This window comes from Thamnophis sirtalis, unplaced genomic scaffold (genome assembly GCF_051295495.1).
Source record: "Thamnophis sirtalis isolate CommonGarterSnake01/CBP01778 unplaced genomic scaffold, rThaSir2_p1.2 scaffold_8, whole genome shotgun sequence".
Classification (NCBI taxonomy): Eukaryota; Metazoa; Chordata; class Lepidosauria; order Squamata; family Natricidae; genus Thamnophis; species Thamnophis sirtalis.
Window position 1 is genome coordinate 73,921,854 of NW_028261388.1, and position 20,277 is coordinate 73,942,130.

A 20,277-nucleotide genomic window follows, 5' to 3' on the forward strand; every position below is an offset into this window, starting at 1 on the left:
AGTTTATAAAATCCTTCCAGTGTCCTTTAAAAAGCTTCTTGTATCAGGAAAATATTATAAGTGGCCTCAAAATTTCAAATATTAAAAACATAAATAAAACAGAGGTGAATGAATGAGTCCTTATTATAGCCAAAGGACAGAGATAGAAGATATAAATGAAAACAGCTAAAAACATGAAATAAAAGTAAAATAATACAGGCAACTGTAATAGCTGATTTAAAACATGTGACAACTGGTGTATTATATAATATTTGCAAAGATTTGTAAAATTATGTTGTTAACCAGGAAATGTTTGCTCTCAGGCATCTGAAATTATAGAATATAATCCAACATAGAAAGTTGGAACATCAATTTAAAATAGATATTTCTCAAATTAAAAAAAAAAATTTTTAAATTTCAGAAAAGAACATTATAAATCACATTTCTTTCATATGTTTCTATATAAGTCCATTCCCTCCTCATTAAATTCACAGAACCTAACAAATTCACAAGGGAAGTTAACGGCTGGCTTTTAATTATTTTAAAAATATTTATAGCAAAACCAAAAGTCTGGTTATTTGACAAGCTTGTTTACCTGAAAATATGGCCACACAAATCCATCAATAAAACATCATTTCTACTGCTTCAAGGGACATTCTCTGGATAAATGTTTACTGATATTCCTTGAATACCCAAGGAAGGGGCAGAACATCATCCATGCCCCACTGTTTCCCCGTGACCCATCAAAACCGTGCTCGACTAAGCCACGCCCGATTAAACCGCGTCGTTGACATCATCAACAGGGCAACAACAGTCAGCGCGGAGAAAGAAGGGTGCTTTAAATAGCGCTTTGAAAGCAAGCTGATTCAACTTAAGGTAAGGGTTAGGTTTAGGGTTAGCTTTAGGGTTAGGGTTAGGTTAAGGGTTAGGGTTAGGGTTAGGGTTAGGGTTAGGTTAAGGGTTAGGTTTAGGGTTAGGTTTAGGATTAGGTTTAGGGGGGTTAGGTTTAGGTTTAGGGGTTAATTTTAGGTTTAGGGTTTACAGTGTGCTTCTGTCTCCGCACTGTTGTCGCCCTGTTGATGACGTCAGCGACACGGTTTAGTCGGGCGCGGTTTAGTCGAGTGCGGTTTTGTGGTGGAACCCTGTTTCCCAGGGGTATGTTATGGTTGTGGTAGGTATCTCAAAGTTTAAAAGTGTATGAAATCAGGCAGGTTTACTTTGGAATATTAATATGAACTTTCTTGCAAATTACCTGTTTAAATTACATGGTGCTTTTAATGTAATTAGTAATAGTTTTAACTGTTCAGTTGTGTCTGACTCTTGATGACTTTATAGGTAAGCGCTCTCCATGCTGTCCTATCAAACACAGCTTCTTTCAGTAGTTGGATGTTCAACTTTGCATCAACTTTGATGGTATCAAGCCAGCAAGTTCTTGCTTGTCCCTTTTCCTTGACCCACTAACCATTCCTAGCAACGTTGATTTCTCCAGTGAATTTGCACGCATGACATCGACAACGTAAATCAGATGGGGTCCTGTTATTTTGGCTTCTAGTGATATTTCAGGTTTACATGATGATTTATTCTGGTTTTATATAGCTGGCTTTTTAACATAATGACTGATCTTTTATTGAAATGTACTTTTAATGTCTATGTATAATCTTTATTGTCATTGTACTTAAATACAACGAAATTGGTTTTAACCTCACTGGTGCAAAATTATAACAGAAACGAAAAAAGAAAGAGAAAGAAAAGAAAAACTAGCGTGTGCATGGAGTGATTGTGGTTGTATTTAAAAGTCTCACAGCCCAAGGATAGAAACTATCTTTAAACTTGTTTATTCGGCTGGCTATACTTTGATGTCATCTGCCTGATGGTAGAAGTGCAAAGAGACATTGACCAGGGTGTGAATCATCTCTGAGTATCTTCTCTGAGTATCTATTTTTTTCTTTAACAAATTGTAAAATAAATGTAGCCACTAATAAATGAATTCAGGATATATAGGCAGCAGGTATTTGTATAAACTCAAATGATCATTCAAGAGAAATTAAGATTTTGGGAAACTCACTGATGGTGTGCATACGCTCGGTTTCCTAATACCAGTAATGTACTAGTGGCAAAAGCTGCACTTTCTAGTGTGTTGCATGCAAATGCAAATCCACACCACTCAACAATTTCCCCAAAGAAGTTAGCTCCAGTTACGTATTCAAACATTCCTCCTACAGGGAGAAAAAAAAAGTTGCAATTATTGACTTGACAAATAAAGCTTTATATACTTCAACAAATGCAAACTGGAATTGTCTTGAACATTTTTCAACTATGTCTATAGTGGATATGAAATCAATCAAGGAAATTAGTCCACACCACCATTTTCAAACAATAAAACCTCTGTAAAGACGACGGAACCATTCCTTTAAAGCAAAAGAAATAATCATAAGATTATCATTTTTATTCCAAACATTCAAGATCCTATTTCTCCCTAGTTTTGTGGTACCGCTATTTTAAAATGCATTAGATTAAATTCTGTTGGCAGATAGTTTTGCCGGTTATAATTGTATTTTGGTTTGGGGAAGAAGGCTCCACCCCCCCGTCCCCCTTTTTGGCTTCATCCTCTGTATCCAAGAAACCAGTGACGTGCGGTGAGGTTTATGGCTTGTGAGGCAAGCGGGCAAAAGCTGCCCTATGTTGGACACAGCGGCAGGGCGTTCGGACGCCGTGGCGCTGTGTCTGCCATAGAGACGAGATGCCTCTGGCGGACACAGCGCCGGGGCTTTTCGAAAGCCCCGCTAAAGCCCCACCACTGTGTTCAACAGAGGCGTCCCGCCTCAATGGCGGACACGGCGCCAGGGCTTTCCGAAAGTCCCTCCAAAGCCCTACCGCTGTGTCCGACATAGAGGTGTCCCGAAAGTCGGAAAGCCCCGGCGCTATGTCCAGGACACCTCTATGTCAGACACAGTGGTAGGGCTTTCTGAAGGGCTCTACCACACCAAGGGAGAACCCATCTTTCTGCCCTCTCCTACAAAACAGCATCAGAAGGAGAAAGGGGCAGATTATATTAATGAAGACATACCACACTTAAAGTGGTTCCACTTAGACAGGAAACGGAAAATGATTATAAACATGCCTGCTGAATGGTCAGCCTCCTCGCTTTAACAGTTTTGGGTTGCCAAATTCAACTCAGACACTTCCCAGCTGAGGGATTTCCTACTGCCCAATAAATGCGTTTATTTATGGGAATAGTTCCAAAACAAATAAAAGTGCCAGCCCGCGTGCCAGAAGAGGCGGGTAAAACACACACACACACACACACACACACACTACTTACAATAATATAATTACTTACAAATTACATTAATTTTGAATTCCTCCTCCTCCCTCCGACCCACATACCTTTTCCTGCTGTTTCACAGAGGATTTCAACTCTGCTCTTGCCTGCCATGATGAAAATGTAAAAATGTCAAAGGAAAAAGGCAAGAGCTGCTGAGGTCAGGCTGAACTAGTTGCTGCCAGAGTCCCCAATGGATGACTCTGCTTAACTGTTTAAAAAAGCCTCTAAAAAAGTGCCCTCTACAGGAGGAGGCGAGAGAACCACGTGCCTCATTTACATAAGGAATTTTTCGGCTTTTAACCCTCGCTTAACTCTGCTCGAGTGATCATAAAGTCAGACTAGATGAGGCACGTGGTTCTCCCACCTCCTCCTGTAGAGGGCACTTTTTTAGAGGCTTTTTTAAACAGTTAAGCACCAAGCAGAGTCATCCACTGTGACTCTGGCAGCAACTAGCTCAGCCTGACCCCAGCTCTTGCCTTTTTCCTTTTACATTTTTTTTCTTTTCATGATGACAGTGGTGAGGCCCTGCCTCCCCTGACTGCACGTCCCTGCAAGAAACATACCGTAATCCTGCACTATTTTTTTTTTAATATATATTTTATTATGTTTTCATTCTATACAATCACATATTCACTGTGCTTGATCAGGGCATATAACATTGAATAATAAACACGGCCCTCACTTATATAGAAAATGCCCTCTACAATACAAACCCAGTATACCACCTTGACCTGCCATACACCCTCTTTCAACCCCCTCCAACTTTCATTCTTCCTTCTCACACACCCCCCTACGCCTACTTCCCCTCCCCTTCTTTCTAACCTTAACCCTATCACTCCCTCTCCATTCCCTCCCTCCCTTCTCCTCTCTCCTCTGCACTATTTTAACAAGATACCAACCAAGCCTTTGGACAAAGAGCAATGTGGTTAGGAGACATGTTTCATATTATTTTGGGTTTGCTGTATTTGCTTTTTTCCTATCTGCTGCATCATTCTTTACCAAACCTGCTCTAATAAAACCGTGAATTTCATTCAGATTGGCCTAACTGGGTGGAAAAATAGGCAGGTAATATTCCTAGGTAATAAACTACTCCTTACACCCATCATTTGGCCTTTTACCTACAAAGCAAAGAAGGAAAAATTTAACCAGAATCTGCTTGGTCAAACCAGAAGCAAGTGAACTGTTGTTCTCTCTCTTCTTCCTCCCCACCCCAAAAAAACCGGAGGAACACAAGGCCTTATTATATTCGAATCTTTCAAGACGCCAATAGCAGGCAGGGACACTGAAGTCTGGAATTTGTCAGGTTTTCTTCACGGTCTTGCCATGAAAAATATTGATTAAAACTGTATTGATAAAACAAAGTGAAACACAAATGCTCAGCTTTTCAAGACAAAATTTGAAGTGGCAGCTAGGCAAAACATTCTTAATAAATTATGAGACTTAACACCGGAGTAGCCTCTTCACCACTAACAGATTATCTTGTTCAGAAAGCTGATGAATATTCCTCATGGTTTGATGGGGGTAACTGTTCTTATTTCTACCAGCATTTCTTGCAATTCCATATTTAGCTCAAGTTGTTTTTTTCTTAGTCAACCGTACTTTTAAAAATGACAAATTGGCTCATGCATCTAATAACACAGTTTAGTTTTATCTTGCCATCTAACCAACCCAAACACTGTGTTTTGTATGCTATGGTTTATAACAAATTACGTGGATCTAGTCAATTGTTGTTTAATGAACAAATCATTGTCATGTTATGCATGAATCCAGCTGAACATATACTGAATGCATCTTGAGCTCTCATCTCTTTAAGAAGAATCCAAATAAACTTACATCATACATTTTGGAAGAAACTGGAGTTATAGACCAAGGATTATCAAATATTCAATGATCTTTGTTATGGGTAATTTTTTGGAAAATGTGTAACATTATCTACTTACATGTATAGCCTTACAGGTAGTCCTCAATTGACAACTACAATTAAATCTGAAATTATGATCATATGTTATAGTAGTGGTTAAGGGTGGCATTATGTGACCAACCCGATTTTATGACATTTTATGGTAGTCATTAAGCAAAACGTTTCTCTGCAATGGCTTGTTTTTTTTTAACTACAAACAACTATAATGCATTGTAAATCCTGACAATTGCCCATTAAATGCTGCAAACCGCTGTAAATGCAGGCTGGCTGCTGATTGCCCAAAATGTGATCACGTGACTACGGGAGCCCAGCTGTCAAAACTTTGAATCCAGATCAGAAATGCTTTTTGGGAAATCCATTTAACTTTGAACAGGCACTAAGCAAATTGTTGTAAGACGAGGACTATCTGTATCTACATTATGTTGAAAATACTTGTGTGGTTATAATGAACTCAAGAGAGATTTCAACTTTTTTTTTCAGGGTTATATTGTGAACTCATTATCCTACGGGAGAAGCTAGCCAGAAATAAGAAAATTGTAATATCATGCCATGGGGCAGCAATGGCAAACCATTTTCATATCATGCCAGAAAAAAACATCACGGATGTATCTATCTAAGTTACAAGGGATAGAACTCAACTCAAAGGTGATTCTGCTTCACAAGCATACTTTCTAATTATTTAATCAACTTCTGCAGCAATCACAATTAACAAGGAAATTGGGAATCAAGGTTTGAAGTTCTGGCAAATAATAATTAGAATAATTATTAAATAAATAATAAATACTTAAATGCAAAAATATTTAAACTAATTAAACATTTGAAAATCTTACCTCTTGGGATTTTATACCCAGTCTCCCCTGGTTTTCTTAGGTTTCTCAAAATATGATCAGAGTGCATGTTAATCAGGAGACCACCTAGCCAGGCCGCAGTCCCTGGAATAAACATTTGAAAGCAATGAATTGAAATGTGGGATTTTATTTTTTTAAATAATGTAAATAGCATATATTTGTGTTGTCTTTGGTTATTCGGGTTTTCTCCCGCGTAAAATTGGAGGTGTCTTGGCGACGTTTCAACGAAGTCTCATTCGTCATCTTCAGGCTTCGTGCTTCCAGGAGCAATATGAGATCTCGGCTGTTTCTTCCTTTTAACTGCTAGTGGGGGTTTGAGCTGATTGGGTGGGAGCTTGGCTGTGTTCTGATTGGGTGGAGGTGTGTTCTGATTGGTTGGGGGTTTGTGTTTCATGTAAGGAAAGGAGGGGTTTAAAGTGGCTGATGGTGCAGTTGCAGTCTGGCTTCTGGTCTTTCTGAGTGTGGGCCTGGTGTCATTCATCATGTTAGGGACTCGTTTATCAATAAGGGCAGGCTTCCAAATGGCTGGCAGGTGGGAGGTATCGTCCCGCCTGTTCATGCTGTGTGGGCATTTTTCTATCTCGATGGCTTCTCTGATTATTCTGTTGTTAAAGGACATAAAATTGACTTTAAAAAGACCAGAACTATTGCCAAGGCTGAACATTTTAACAACACACTCGCCCAAACATATATTGTCAAGCCTGAATTTCCCCAGACCTTATTTGTATTCATTTCCTTTGTGCATGTCCATGTTCATACTTATACTTGCTATCTTGTACATGTTTGACAAACTAATAAATAAAATAAAATAATGATTTATTAATTGTTGTAGCTTATGATTTATGACCGAAACTTATATTCACCTTCATTCCTGATTTATTTAAGATTTAAGATTTAGTTTATTTGTATGCCGCCCTTCTCCGGGAGGGACTCAGGGCGGCGAACAACTCAAAATACACAAGAGTCATACAGCCATACAAGTCGAGAGAGGAGGGGAACTCATCAACCCCAGGCCTGCCGGCACAGCCAGGTTTTGACGGCTTTCCAGAAGGCCTGGAGAGAGGTGAGGGTCCGAATCTCCATGGGGAGTTCATTCCAAAGGGCCGGAGCTGCTACAGAGAAGGCCCTCCCCCGGGTGGTAGCCAGATGGCATTGGCTGGTAGACGGAACCTGGAGGAGGCTGACCCTGTGCGATCTAACGGGTCTATGGGAGATAATTGGCAGCAGGCGGTCTCTCAAGTCATAGATTTATGATCTATGACTTATCACTTTGCTATTTGTATGTGTGCCCTGAGAGCTTATGCACTGGACACAAATTCCTTGTGCGTCCGGTCACCCTTGGTCAATAAATACTATTTCTTAATGGCGGCCCAGTTTTGCAACGTTCAAAATTCCAACGTTGAAAAAAAACCGATCAGTCCTTTTCACTTCACAACATCCCTGTAGTCACAAGATTGAAATTCAAGCATTTTGCAACCAGCCGCTGTTTGCCATCATTGCAGTGTCCTGCAGTCAAGCAATCATCATTCGGACAGTTCTTACAAGGCAGCTTCCAACAAGCAGATTAAAAGGAATAGCCTACAGTAAAATTGCAAGTCACACTCATGTGATGTCCCTCTTAACAACCATACCACATAGCCATAGAATTGCTAGTCCTAACTGTGGCCCTTACGGAAGGAATCCCTATAGATTAGAATTGCCATACTGATACCGCCCAACTAAAAGCTTTTCTCAACATTTCAGCAGGACTGATTTACTTGTTGCCTCTTGCATAAACAATGCTAATTTTACTAGACAGCTAAGATAGCTAAGACATACAACTGCTTGCTCATTCTCTTTGCTCACTGTATTTTGTTAGATTAGTTGTTCTCATCTACAGATTAGTTGTTCTGTAGTTCTCATCTACAGATTAGTTGTTCTCATCAACAAAGTCTACCTCAGCAGTTGTTTTAGAGGGAAAATTAAAAAAACAGTGCCATGTAAGCTGTTTTGAGTGGGTCAGAAACACAAAAAGAAATAACGTTGGGAAAATATTTTGTGATTACATTTTCTGTTGATTTAAATAGCTAAAAAAAGAATCATTTGTTTCTCCATGACTTCTGTTTCACAACAGTAGTAAGTAGGAATGCAGTTCTCAAGAAGGTACTATTTCATCTTGAGCAAAAGGGGGGAAAAAAAACATAGCTTAACACAGAAATTATTTAAGCCATTCAGGATAAGAAACAAAGATCAATTGTTGACAATCTGACCTTATACGTATTACTTGAACTGACTCACCAAGAATGAAACGTACTTCTGTTATCCAGTTGGATGAATATTCTGCATAATTAGTTAAACTCCGGCCTTGCAAATACCCATTATATGAACAGAATATAAATGCTGACACAAATGAAAAAAGTGGTGTTGATTTTCCTCCACGGATTAAGAAAGGAAAGATGAATGATCTGGAACATGAAAAATAATGTTTTTACTTAATTGTAATTTCGAACATTGCATACAGTAATTCACCCTTATGCACAGGCATATTTTCAAAAGCAAAACTGTACTATTAGGTCACTTTCCATTTAAAAAACCTCAAAAGATGAAACATTAATAATAAATACACATACATGTATGCATGGCATACACACACACAATTTGCACTAATATTTAAGTTTCGGAAATATTTAGTGCATATTGTAGAAGCAGGAGACCCTATACCCGTGATGATGAACCTATGGCACGTGTGCCACAGGTGCCACACGGAGCCATATTGGTGGGCACATGAGCTCAGCTCTGGTGCGTAGGCATGTGCTGGCCAACTGATTTTCAGGCCTTCTGGACCCAGAAATCAGGAAACAGACTGTTTTTTGGCCTCTGGAGGGCCTCCGGGGGGAGGCCATTTTTGCCCTCCCCAGGATCCTAGAAAGGCTCTGGAGCCTGGCGAGAGCGAAAAATGGGCCCACTGTGCCATTGCGCACCAAAATCAGGTGGAGCGCCGACGAATGAGCGCAGAAGCATGACGACAACAGCGTATCAACAGAAGCGCACTCTAAACCTAACCCCAAACCTAACCCTAAACCTAACTCTAACCCTAACCCTAAACCTTACCCTAACTCTTACCTTAACCGTAATCGCGCTTCTGTCGGCGCTCTTGTCAACGCGCCTTTGTGGGCACGCTGTCGATGTCACGGTTTTATCACCGCGGTTTTGTCGGGCGCGCTGTTGTCGGGCGCGCATTTGTCGGGTCACGCAAAAAAGTTAGCCATCACTTCTTGAAAACCTCCAGTGATGGAGCACACACAATTTACAATTTCTTGATTGAATGTATTGTTTGAGGTGGAAAAAAGAGCTCTCACGTCAGCCTTCAAGGAATGCTTAATAACTTGTCAGCAGTAACTACAATAATAGTAATTTTGTCAAAAATGTTGATACAACTAGACCAGCCTGACAGAACAATTTCAGTCATTGACCAATAAAAATATAATCAATAAAATAAACAACACAAAACTATCCCCTAATAAGAACTATTACCAACCATTTTTGGACAAAGCTTAGGCGTAGTATAGCAAATTTTTCTACTTTTGGAGAAATACATTTATCTTGGTTATTTAATAGGTAGTGCAAGTAAAAGCTGAGTGCCCTGGAAATTTAAATAAAAGGGGGGTAATCAACTATGTGTGAATGTCCCTTTGGAACTAACAATAAACAGAAGATGTGATGATTTCTATAGTACTCATAGGAGAACAGAGGTCTCAAAGTGAATGGTTTGTTTCCTGTAATCAAAAGAATTTGCTAAAGTGACAAAAAAAGGCAACACAAAATGAAACTGGGCAAGGAAACTAAGCTGAGCAACATTAGTAAAGAAGTTTGAAACTCTGGAAAGATCACCAAGTCTTGACATCTGACAAATCCACCATATTTTTGAAGAAGGCCCTTACATATGGGCAATTGGCTATATACATCAATAGGAAAAATAATTAATAACATATTTAGTATAGTTGCAAAATCTAGGTATCGGTCTTATGTTTGGGCGGTACCATTACTCTAATATACTTATGATGCAATTTAAGCAAACAAAAAGTTCAAAAGTTGTATTTCCAAGCCAGTGGTGGGTTGCTAATCCTGTTCCAACCGGTTCGGTTGGAACGGGGCCGGCGGCGTCCTCGTGCACGCGCGCAGTTCACGCATGCATCTTAGCACCTGCGCGATGCTCCAGCTGCTCGCGGAGACTCGCGCAGGCGCTGTATGTGCCATCCAGCTGCTCGCGGAGACTCACGCAGGCGCTGTATGTGCCATGCGCCTGCGTGGAAGCGCAGAAGCCTTCAAAGACCGGTAAGGAGCGCGGGTGATTGATAGTAATTTGAGGAGGAAGCCAATTGAGAAGGTTTGAAAAGATTTTGAAGGATTTTTAGCGAAAGATAAAGGAAATTAGCAAGGAGAGATAGGGAGAGACAGCTAATCGATGGATCAACTGAGTCTATTTCTGGGGAGGAGCTTCGTGGGCGTGGCTTTAATACTTGTAGAACCGTCATATTGGATCCTGACTGAGTCATACCCATGCCTGGATGATGTCTCCACCTACTTGGAGAATAAGTACTTCCTGGAATGTTTTTACGAAATCACTGTCAAGGATGTAGTTTTTCTTCTCTTTTTTTAAACAATGTTTATTTATTTTTGAACAAAGAGAAACAAACATAAAAATAAAAAAAGCCATCTTCCATTAAAAATTGTAGAAAGAGTGTCAGTTGGTTACAGTATTTATATGCATCTCTTCCATAGTCATCACCTGCTTTTCATATCAAATTGCATTTTTAAAATTCATATATATTCATGTATATCACGATTATTATATCTCAATCTTAATTTGACTAAAATTGTTTTTACATCCTTTTATATATAATATTCAAAATCTAGAATAGGATTATATGTTAACATTCCATTATATCATCCTAAAATCATCCAATCACAATACATCTTTATAACATGTTGTAATATAGTTCCTTGTGCAGGTGTGTGTCCTCCATGGCCTAGTTCATACTAGGGCCTGCAGGGTCACACTGAATCACACAGGAGACAACTGGCTCTGAGAAAGCCATAACATCCTGATAGTGAATAACATAACATTCTGAGATGTGCTCTACCATTGACGTCCAGGATTTGACCATATATAGACTGAGCAGTAGATTAGAAATTGTACTTTTACAGGCTGTTTTTTGCTCACATGCTATTCCTCCTCCTGCCTTTGTCCTATCTCAATAAAAGGGGCTCCCAGACCCCCAATCTGGGTCGCTCCATCCTGAGAAAATTTGTCTCCTGTCTTTTCTCAACATTGGCCTCATGGGCGAACAGCGGAAACTTCACATTTGGTGACCCCGACGTGATTCGAACACGCAGCCTTCTGATGGACGTGATTGACGTGATGCGACGTGATAGATCCAACGTGATGTGATTGACGCGACGTGATGACCTGTGTCGCCAGCCTTTCACTCATCCCCGACTTGGCAAAGTCTCCCAACCAGGGCCTGCCTTTAGCGAACGGAGCACCCTCCCAATCATGAGTATGGGCTCAGGTTTCTCGAAGGCTCAGACTGCACACCTGCAGGAGCTTCGGGAAATCGTTAAACCGTCTGTTGCAATCTCTCAAGCGACAGGCCATCCGCTTCCCATTCCCCCGAAAAAACATTTCCTCTCTCTATTGGCTTACATCTAAGAACTGTCCCATTTACCCTGAGAAGGGCTCTCTTAAAGTAACCTCGAGCCCCGCCAGAAGTTCTCACTACTTGGAGACTTCTTGTAAAATGCCTTCAAATTCATGAGGAAGGTATGCAGGGGGCTGCTTTTAAGCCCTCGGAATCACCTCCCCCACACTACTAGGAGATCGCCCCTCCTAGGGCCCTCTCCAAAACTCCTCCAACTCCCCCGGCCCCTCCGGAAGAGAAGGTTTCTCCTCTCCCTTCCTCCCCTTCCCCCGCCCCGCAAGTGTGGCGTAGCGCTCTCCAAGACGCTCTGCGCGATGCTTACAATCAAAGGGACATGGAATTGGCAGAGGATTGTTTCCCCGTAACCTTTCAAACCAATGCGGCTGGGGTGGTTGTGCCTAATTATATCTCAATCCCCTATTAACAAGGAAATTGTCAGAGGTCTGCCCAACAATGTTACTGCCCCTCAGCTACAGGGAGGGGATGGGTTTGATACGGGGCCTCTGCAGGCCACGGCCCCCCCGGGAAGCCCTTGGAATTCTTTTCACAGATGTTTCACAGAGCAATTGATTTATAGGATCTGAATTGGAATGGAGAAAAATGGTTTTGTGCATGTGTAAGTTTGTGTGTGTATGTGTTTGAGTGAGCGAAGGATCCAGTAAGGGAACTGCGCCTATGTAGGAATGTAGGTAAATTATGGGGACAGGTTGGGCAGTAGAGAGTACAGAGAAAGTGATGAAAGAGTGGGAGAGAGGACAAAAGAAAAAGAGTGAAAGAGACAGAAAGAGACAAAGAGGAGAGAGAAAAAGAGTGAGAGAAGGGAGAAGGAGAAAGTGACAGGAGAGAGTGAAAAGAGACAAAGAGGAAGAGGAAAGAGATATCCCACAGACCTTATAACACCCCTGTGTTTGTTATAGAAAAGAAATCTGGTAAATGGCGTTTTTTGCATGATTTGCGGGCTGTTAATAAAATTCTCCAACCCGTGGGAGCGCTGCGGCCTCCCCAATCCAAATTTGATTCCCCAAGAATGTGATCTCATGACACTTGTCCACTATTTCTCAGACACCCTCCCTTTTTGCAGCCCTAATTACAAAAGCCCTTCCGCTCCAGTGGAAGCCTCCTTCAACAGCTTTTTCCTATCAAAGACGCTACAACTGTCTTTGCTGATAGGAGCAAACATCGGGGAGCATGTGCCTGGCAGGAGGATGGTACATGGCACACCCAGCTCACAGAGCCACAAAAATCTGCTCAAAGAGATGAATTGGCCGCTTCCATCTTGGCCTTTCAGTTATTTGACAAACAACCGTTTAATCTTTATGTGACTCAGATTATAACCTGTTTGTATGAGTCTTATCTCTCTCCTTCTACTGATTCACAACTTTTGTCTCTGTTTATCACTTTACAAGGTCTTGTCTCCTCTCGCTGTTATTGTTTCCATGTCTCCCATATCTGAAGTCATCAGCCTTTCCCTGGGCCTCTCTAGGAGGGCAATGATGTTGCTGACGCTGCGGCATCAGCCCCCCCCACCCCATGTCAATGTTTGTTCTGCTATCACACCTTGGGATAGCCACTCTTACTTTCACCAGAATAAAAAAGCGCTCATAAAACCATTGGGCATTACTGCAAATGAGGCATCTGCTATTGTTCAGCAGTGCCCTACCTGTAGCCGGCAAGCACAAACCCTCTCCCTATGGGGGTAAACCCCAGGGGGACAGAGTGTTGCCAAATTTGGCAAATGCATGTTACCCAATATCCTCCATTTGCCCCTTGGAAATATTTACATGTTTCCATTGATACATATTCAGGCTACATTATGGCATCCCCACAAAGGGGCGAAGCCACCAAACATGTTATTAATCATTCGATTCGGACCTTTGCATCGCTGGGACGCCCAAAAGAATTAAAAACAGACAGGTGCAGCCTTTGCTGCCTTTTGTAACCAATGGGGCATTGTGCATAAATTTGGCATTCCTTATAACAGCCAGGGTCAGGCGTTGGCTGAGCGCGCCAACCAGACATTAAAACATGCCCTGGGCAGATATATTGGCAATAGGGGAAAATGCCCCCTGGCCTCCCAGCAGTGCAACACACCGGCAGCCCACCATCCTCGGCAGCGACTCATCATTTTGCAGCTCCACCTACTGCAGACACCTCCCGTCCACCTGTCTACTATCGCTGCTTGCCTGACTTGACGTGGCGAGGACCTGCTGACCTGATTACCTGCGGAAGGAACTACGCTGCAATCCAACTAAAAGACAAAGTTCTTTGGATTCCAGGACTGCACGTAAGACCATATTTGCTAAAACCACCTATACAACCACCTACACAAACACAGAAGCAGCCTGACCATGACCAACCAGCAGGAACCACAGCTTGAGGCTGTCTCTGTCTCTGACCTGGAGAACAGAGCAGAGCACCCTCCACTCTCCACTCCCCCGACCGGCTGCTCCATCTTTCGCCGCAGATCCCCCTACTATGTGTTTGGTTGAATGCTACCTGTTGTCATTATTTGAACCAGTCCGGAGAAATTGAAACCAGTGTGGACAAATTACATGATACCGTTCAAACAGGTGGACAAACATACAAAGCCTTGGATTCCTGGTGGGATTGGATGACCTCTTGGTTACCTAATTTTATCTGGTTGGGAAAAATTTCCAAGACCATTATAACCCTTGTTGCTTTGCTGATACTGTTGTGTTGCTGTATTCAATGTGTACCCTCTTTAGTAACTATGTGTAAGAATATACTCTCTAGCTTGGCTCCACAGAAGAACATTCACATTGTCAACCACATGGAGTTACATGAACAGTCAACCCCTTCATGGGGAAAGCTCCCTTCCGATGAAGAGGGGGACGCTGCCTTTTAAAAAACAAAAACATTCCGTGTGTGTGTGTGCAGGGCAGTTTCTGCTGTCTGAAACACACATACACAGGGATGCAAAAACATCGCACCAGAAACATCTTTCCGGCCTAAACGGGTCAGGACTCACTATGCAGCCTCATGTAACGTCAACTATGTGAGCCAGCTACTCCCACACATGCCCTTTCTCACCCCAATGCCATGCAGCTTGTAACTTTCTACTCCCCCTTTGCCCACCCTTTGCCATGATGTGATTTTCTATTGGTTTATGTGTAGAATGCTGTGATTAGCCCTGTCAGATGAAGAAGAAGAGTCTTTTGACAAAAAGAAAATAAAAAAGTAGGAGATGTTGTAATATAGTTCCTTGTGCAGGTGTGTGTCCTCCATGGCCTAGTTCATACTAGGGCCTGCAGGGTCACGCTGAATCACACAGGAGACAACTGGCTCCGAGAAAGCCATAACATCCTGATAGTGAATAACATAACATTCTGAGATGTGCTCTACCATTGACGTCCAGGATTTGACCATATATAGACTGAGCAGTAGATTAGAAATTGTACTTTTACAGGCTGTTTTTTATCACATGCTATTGCTCCTCCTGCCTTTGTCCTGTCACAATAAAAGGGGCTCCCAGACCCCCAATCTGGGTCGCTCCATCCCGAGAAAATTTGTCTCCTGTCTTTTCTCAACATTGGCCTCATGGGCGAACAGCGGAAACTTCACAATAACATGTTCTAGATAAAGCTTTTAAACCTCTTACATTCTCCATGTGTTGTTTATATAAAATTTCATATTATCAAATTAATATATCTATATGTATTGTTATCATGATTAATCATTATTTAACTATAGCTATTGTCACTTCGTTTTATACATACTACTAGTAAATGAAATTTAGCTTAGTTTTTATTATACATTTTTATTGCATCAACCTGTATCTTTCCAGTAATAGTGCAGTCTTATATTTCTTGCCATTTGTAGCATTAATATTCTAGTTACTTTCTTAATAAATCTTGTGTGAACCTTTCTTTGCAACATGTTGTTCCTTTCGTATCTCATAAAAGCTCGAAACCCAGCATCTGCTCTTTCCATCAGCTTATCTTTGGTTATCACTGGCACTTCTGTCAAGATTTCTCTCCTTATCTCCATCAATTTTTCTCTCTTTTCTTCTTCTGTGCTTTGAAGTCTGGGGTAGAGTTCCAATCTATCTATCTCCCCTTTCCATATTCCGCTCTTGCCATTACCAACCACACTCACTTTGTTGTCAGTATCCACATTTTGCTCATTTTTTCTTCCATTTTTTGAACTCTGTCCTCCACATCCTTCATTTGATAAACTTCCTCAGTTTTTTCATCAAATTTTTCTGTTTTGTATTCCATATTCTCCAATCTCTTTTCAATTCTCTCTGTCACAACTAATAGATTTTGAATTTCAAACATAATCATTTGCAATGTTACAGTTTCTTTATCCTGTTGCACCATTGTTCCAATTTTGCAGGCACTGCCACTATAAGATTCAAGGCTATTTTAATAAACTTCAAACAGGTTCATTTATTATCTTTCAAGTCAAAATGTTGCCTTCTCTCCAATAGCTAGTGATAGAACTCCCAACAAGTGCTGTGTTGGTGGAAAATGTTATGGATGAGATTCATTTCTATAACTGCTTTACCTTACTTCAAAAGTTGCATCTCATAAATTGTGTGCTCAGAATCATAAAGAATGGGGAGACCTTTCAGAGAAGGAGCCTACGTTGCTACGAAATGGTCGCCCAATCTCGATGCTCCGAGATAGCCACCAATACTTATATCACTGGGTGGTCCAATCGGACCTAAACCGTCCTGTAGCGATGGTGAACAGGAAGACTACATTCTGCTGATCACGAGGACATCGCAAAGTCCCTGATTGATGCAGGAGAAGGTCCCTCAGCTGGCATTAAAAGCTCAGCCCCCAGGCTGACGAAGTAGGGACGGCTCCAAAATGGAAGGAAACGGAAGAGAAAGTGTTTAAGCTGGTGAGGAATTTTTATCCATTTTAAAAGAACCTGCCTATAAAAAACTTAAAACTAATTCAAATCTAAGAATAAAAGAAATAAGCGGCAGAATTAAGCTTTGTGTGGTTTTGGTCAGTGTGTTATCTTAATTTTAAAACATTATTTTCATGGATGGAATTTATGCAAACCGTTTGAAATGAATGGATCAAGTTTTCTTTTATAATTTTTACTATTATTTTCACAACTTACAGATACACTTCTCCTTATTCATCACTACATGGGTCTTTTAGTCTTTCTTCTCTATTTCATGTAAGAATTTGACTTTTTTTTAACTTGGAATATTAAAAGATACAAAAAGAACAAAGAGAATTACAACAATTGTAACAACAAAAGGAGAGATAACACTGCTACTCGAAGACTGGAAACTTGAGTACTGAAAACAAAATACTTTTACTTTCACTACTGATTATCCTGGTCTGAAACTTTAAAGTTTCACAGTTTGTTTATAGAAAGTGATAAGAAGTAAAGGACCATTTGTTTATACAAATGTTCCTTTGAAGTATATCGTTAACCAGAGAGCTCATGGTGAACCTAGGTGTAACCTTGTAAAAATCTTCCAAGTCAGAGCAGCAGTGTTTTAACAGCTGGAAACAATGGCTTATTTCCAACAACAGAGAGAAACTGTCAGCTTGCAAGAGATAATGTTTGCAATACAGAAATTATCAAATACATTTGAGAAAATGTTTGAAAAATTAGAGCACCTAACAGAAAAATATGATGAAAAGGATGGAGATGCTTATCAAATGGGGAAAATAGAGAGTAGATTCCCAAGCAATAAAGAGAAAAATGACTACAAAGAAATCAAATCTGTTGACATCTATGGTGAATGGTTTCTGTCTGGAAATGGAAAAAGTGGAATATGGAAAGGGGAACTAAATGGATGGGAACCCTACCCTAGATGGCAAGACACAGAAGAGGAAAAAATAAAATAACTTATGGATTTAAAGAGAGAAAATTTATTAGTAACACCATCGATAACAACCCTGACAATTAAAGAGTAGTTGATTAAGGAAAAAGAAGAAGGGCATCGAAGTTACATGAGAGAATCAATAAACAATGAGTTGCAAAGAAGAGTCCATACAAACTTGATTAAGGAGACGATTAGAGGACTGATGCCACAAATAGCAGAAGACATGAGACTGTTTCGCTACTGGAAAGATACAGGCTGATAGATGAAAGTGTTTAATCTAAAATTAGTTGAAATTTAGTGACAATAGATATGGTTAAATAAACAATTGAAAATGATAATAATGTATACATATGTATTGGTATAACAAGTAGTAATTGGATATGAATATTGAATGGTACCTATGAAAGGAAGATGAGAAATGGTTTGGTTACATATAAAGATTAATTAAAAAGAACTAAATTAGGATAATGGATATAGTCAAATAAAGGAGAGATAATGATAACAATGTATATATAGGTATGGGTACAACATGAGGAAATTGGATGTAAATTGTAAACAATGATTTGGAAAGGAAGATTAGAAACTTTGTTACTAAATGTTATTGATGTTTAGCTAGTATAGGCCATAAGGAATAGTGTTATTGGAATACTAGAAATAGCAAATGAGATGCCAGTATGTGGTTATGTCTTGAGTTTTGGTATGTTTTATGATGAAGGACGTGTAAACAGTTATAGTCAAACGATAATGGGGGTAGGATGATGGTAATATGTACAAATATATTTGATTTAAAATACTAGAATGAATATGAATCATGGGTGACTGTGAAAGAAACACACAGATTTGTTTTTTGTAACCAACTGATACACTTTCTACAGTATGTAAAGAGGATTTTTTGTGTTGTGTCTGTTTTGAAAAATAAAACTAAAAAAACTTTTAATAAAAAAAATACGGAGAGCTTTATCAAAGATTTCAAAAAGGAATTAGGAAATACCGTTTTCCCGAAAATAAGACCTCCCCAGATAATAAGCCCAATCAGGCTTTTGAGCGCATGCGCTAAAATAAGCCCTCCCCCCAAACTAAGCCCTCCCTGAAAATATTGCAATACAGCTGCAGCCATGAGGTGACCATGCTCGCCAACTCCTGCACTTCAAAAATAATAAGACCTCCCCAAAAATAAGGCCAAGTGCTTATTTCAGGAGTCAAAAGAAAACAAGACCCTGTCTTATTTTCGGGAAAACACGGTACTGATTCAGATATTGCATACTGTGATGGTATATAAAGTTTTTTTCAAATGTATGTTTAATGAGATAAAGTAAATAAAAAAAATAAACAAGGTCTTTTATAATTAAGAACATTTTAATGCTTAAACCAATGTTTGTATTGTTTCAATTTTTTTTTTTACTGTTTTTATTGTTTTAAAATGTTTTTAAGATTTTAATTATAATGTTTTTAAATTTTTAGCTGCATTTGCTGAGAAGGATGGCTATGGAAATCAATCAATCAAACAAACAAACGAATAATATGGAGTTATCAATCTTCATATGCACAATACTAAGAATGAACTGAGTTTTAAAATTTTATCAGAGGGGCAAGTATATGGTTGCTGCAACTTCTTATAAACTGCAAATGGTGCTTACATTACGCCTTGAAATTTAAACTGTCTGTGATACTCCATAGAAGGCCATCCAATAAATAAACCCCAATAAATTAGTACAATATATAGACCCATCCAGAGTTTCTTTTGACAGTCCCCCTCCTCTCAAAATGTGACTTTTTATATGCATCTGTTGATGACTGAGCTCTTCTCTCTTTTTATAGTTTTGAAGAATAAAGTGACAATGATGAAGAAAAGGTACGTGGACAGTAATCTATCTAATCAAGAAAAAAAAGCACGATCCTATTCCAATCAACAAAGATTTAAATAAAGCTAGGATTTCAGTTCAGATGTTGAGCTTGTTAGTTAGTTAGTTAGTTAGTTAGTTAGTTAGTTAGTTAGTTAGTTAGTTAGTTAGTTTCAGCCCTAGCCAAATCCACCTCTGGCAGATGTTGCCATCTATGTTCTCTGCCAAAGGTGCTGTTTTCAAATTCTGCCTAGAAATAATTGACCAGAGCCTCATAGGTTGGGGTTTATACTGGCTGATGATCTTTTTATGTAAAACTGACCTCTATAGCAGTGTTTCCCAACCTTGGCAATCTGAAGATGTCCGGACTTCAACTCCCAGAATTGTCCGGACATCTTCAAGTTGCCAAGGTTGGGAAACACTGCTCTATAGCACCTAATTAACCAGCCCTGTTCCCGGTTAAGATCATTCAAAGACAATCTCTTAAAAAAAGCAAGAAATTCCTTTAAAAATAGTTTTTTTTTAAACCACGAGAGAGAGAGAGAGAGAGAGAGAGAGAGAGAGAGAGAGAGGGAGGGAGGGAGGGAGGGAGGGAGGGAGGGAGGGAGGGAGGGAGGGAGGGAGAGAGAGAGAGAGAGAGAGAGAGAGAGAGAGAGAGAGAGAGAGAAAGAAAGAAAGAAAGAAAGAAAGAACAGTCCCACCAACCTGTAAAAGTAATGGACGAGGAAGAGTCCCAGCAAAATGCGGTTGGGCCAGAAGTCGAGACGGTTCCCGCCGCTGCACAGCACGAGCATCACAGGGAAAAGAAAGGCAGGCGCTTCTTGCACCATCCACGCCAGGTTAGCCGGAACAAGGCAGCCGTAA

The 20,277-nt window shown here is 40.1% G+C and overlaps 1 protein-coding gene and 1 long non-coding RNA gene across 3 annotated transcripts in view; one reads left to right on the forward strand and one right to left on the reverse strand.

Moving 5' to 3' along the window:
* The window catches only part of LOC148044493 (uncharacterized), a 1,189,713-nt gene that overhangs the window by 500,493 nt on the left and 668,943 nt on the right, over positions 1-20,277 (forward strand). The gene's annotated exons all lie outside the window — the stretch shown is intronic.
* SRD5A1 (steroid 5 alpha-reductase 1) overlaps positions 1-20,277 on the reverse strand; it is a 30,790-nt gene that overhangs the window by 2,840 nt on the left and 7,673 nt on the right. Inside the window, exons 1-4 of one of the 2 annotated variants that reach the window (XM_087721915.1) lie at positions 20,119-20,277; positions 8,351-8,517; positions 6,056-6,157; positions 2,045-2,195 (exon numbers count right to left, since the gene is read on the reverse strand). The exon at positions 20,119-20,277 is cut by the window's right edge and continues 294 nt beyond it. In XM_087721915.1, the coding sequence (XP_087578041.1) occupies positions 2,045-2,195; positions 6,056-6,157; positions 8,351-8,517; positions 20,119-20,277 (579 nt within the window). The remainder of the gene's footprint in view (positions 1-2,044; positions 2,196-6,055; positions 6,158-8,350; positions 8,518-20,118) is intronic. The other variant, XM_087721916.1, reaches the window with a different exon arrangement.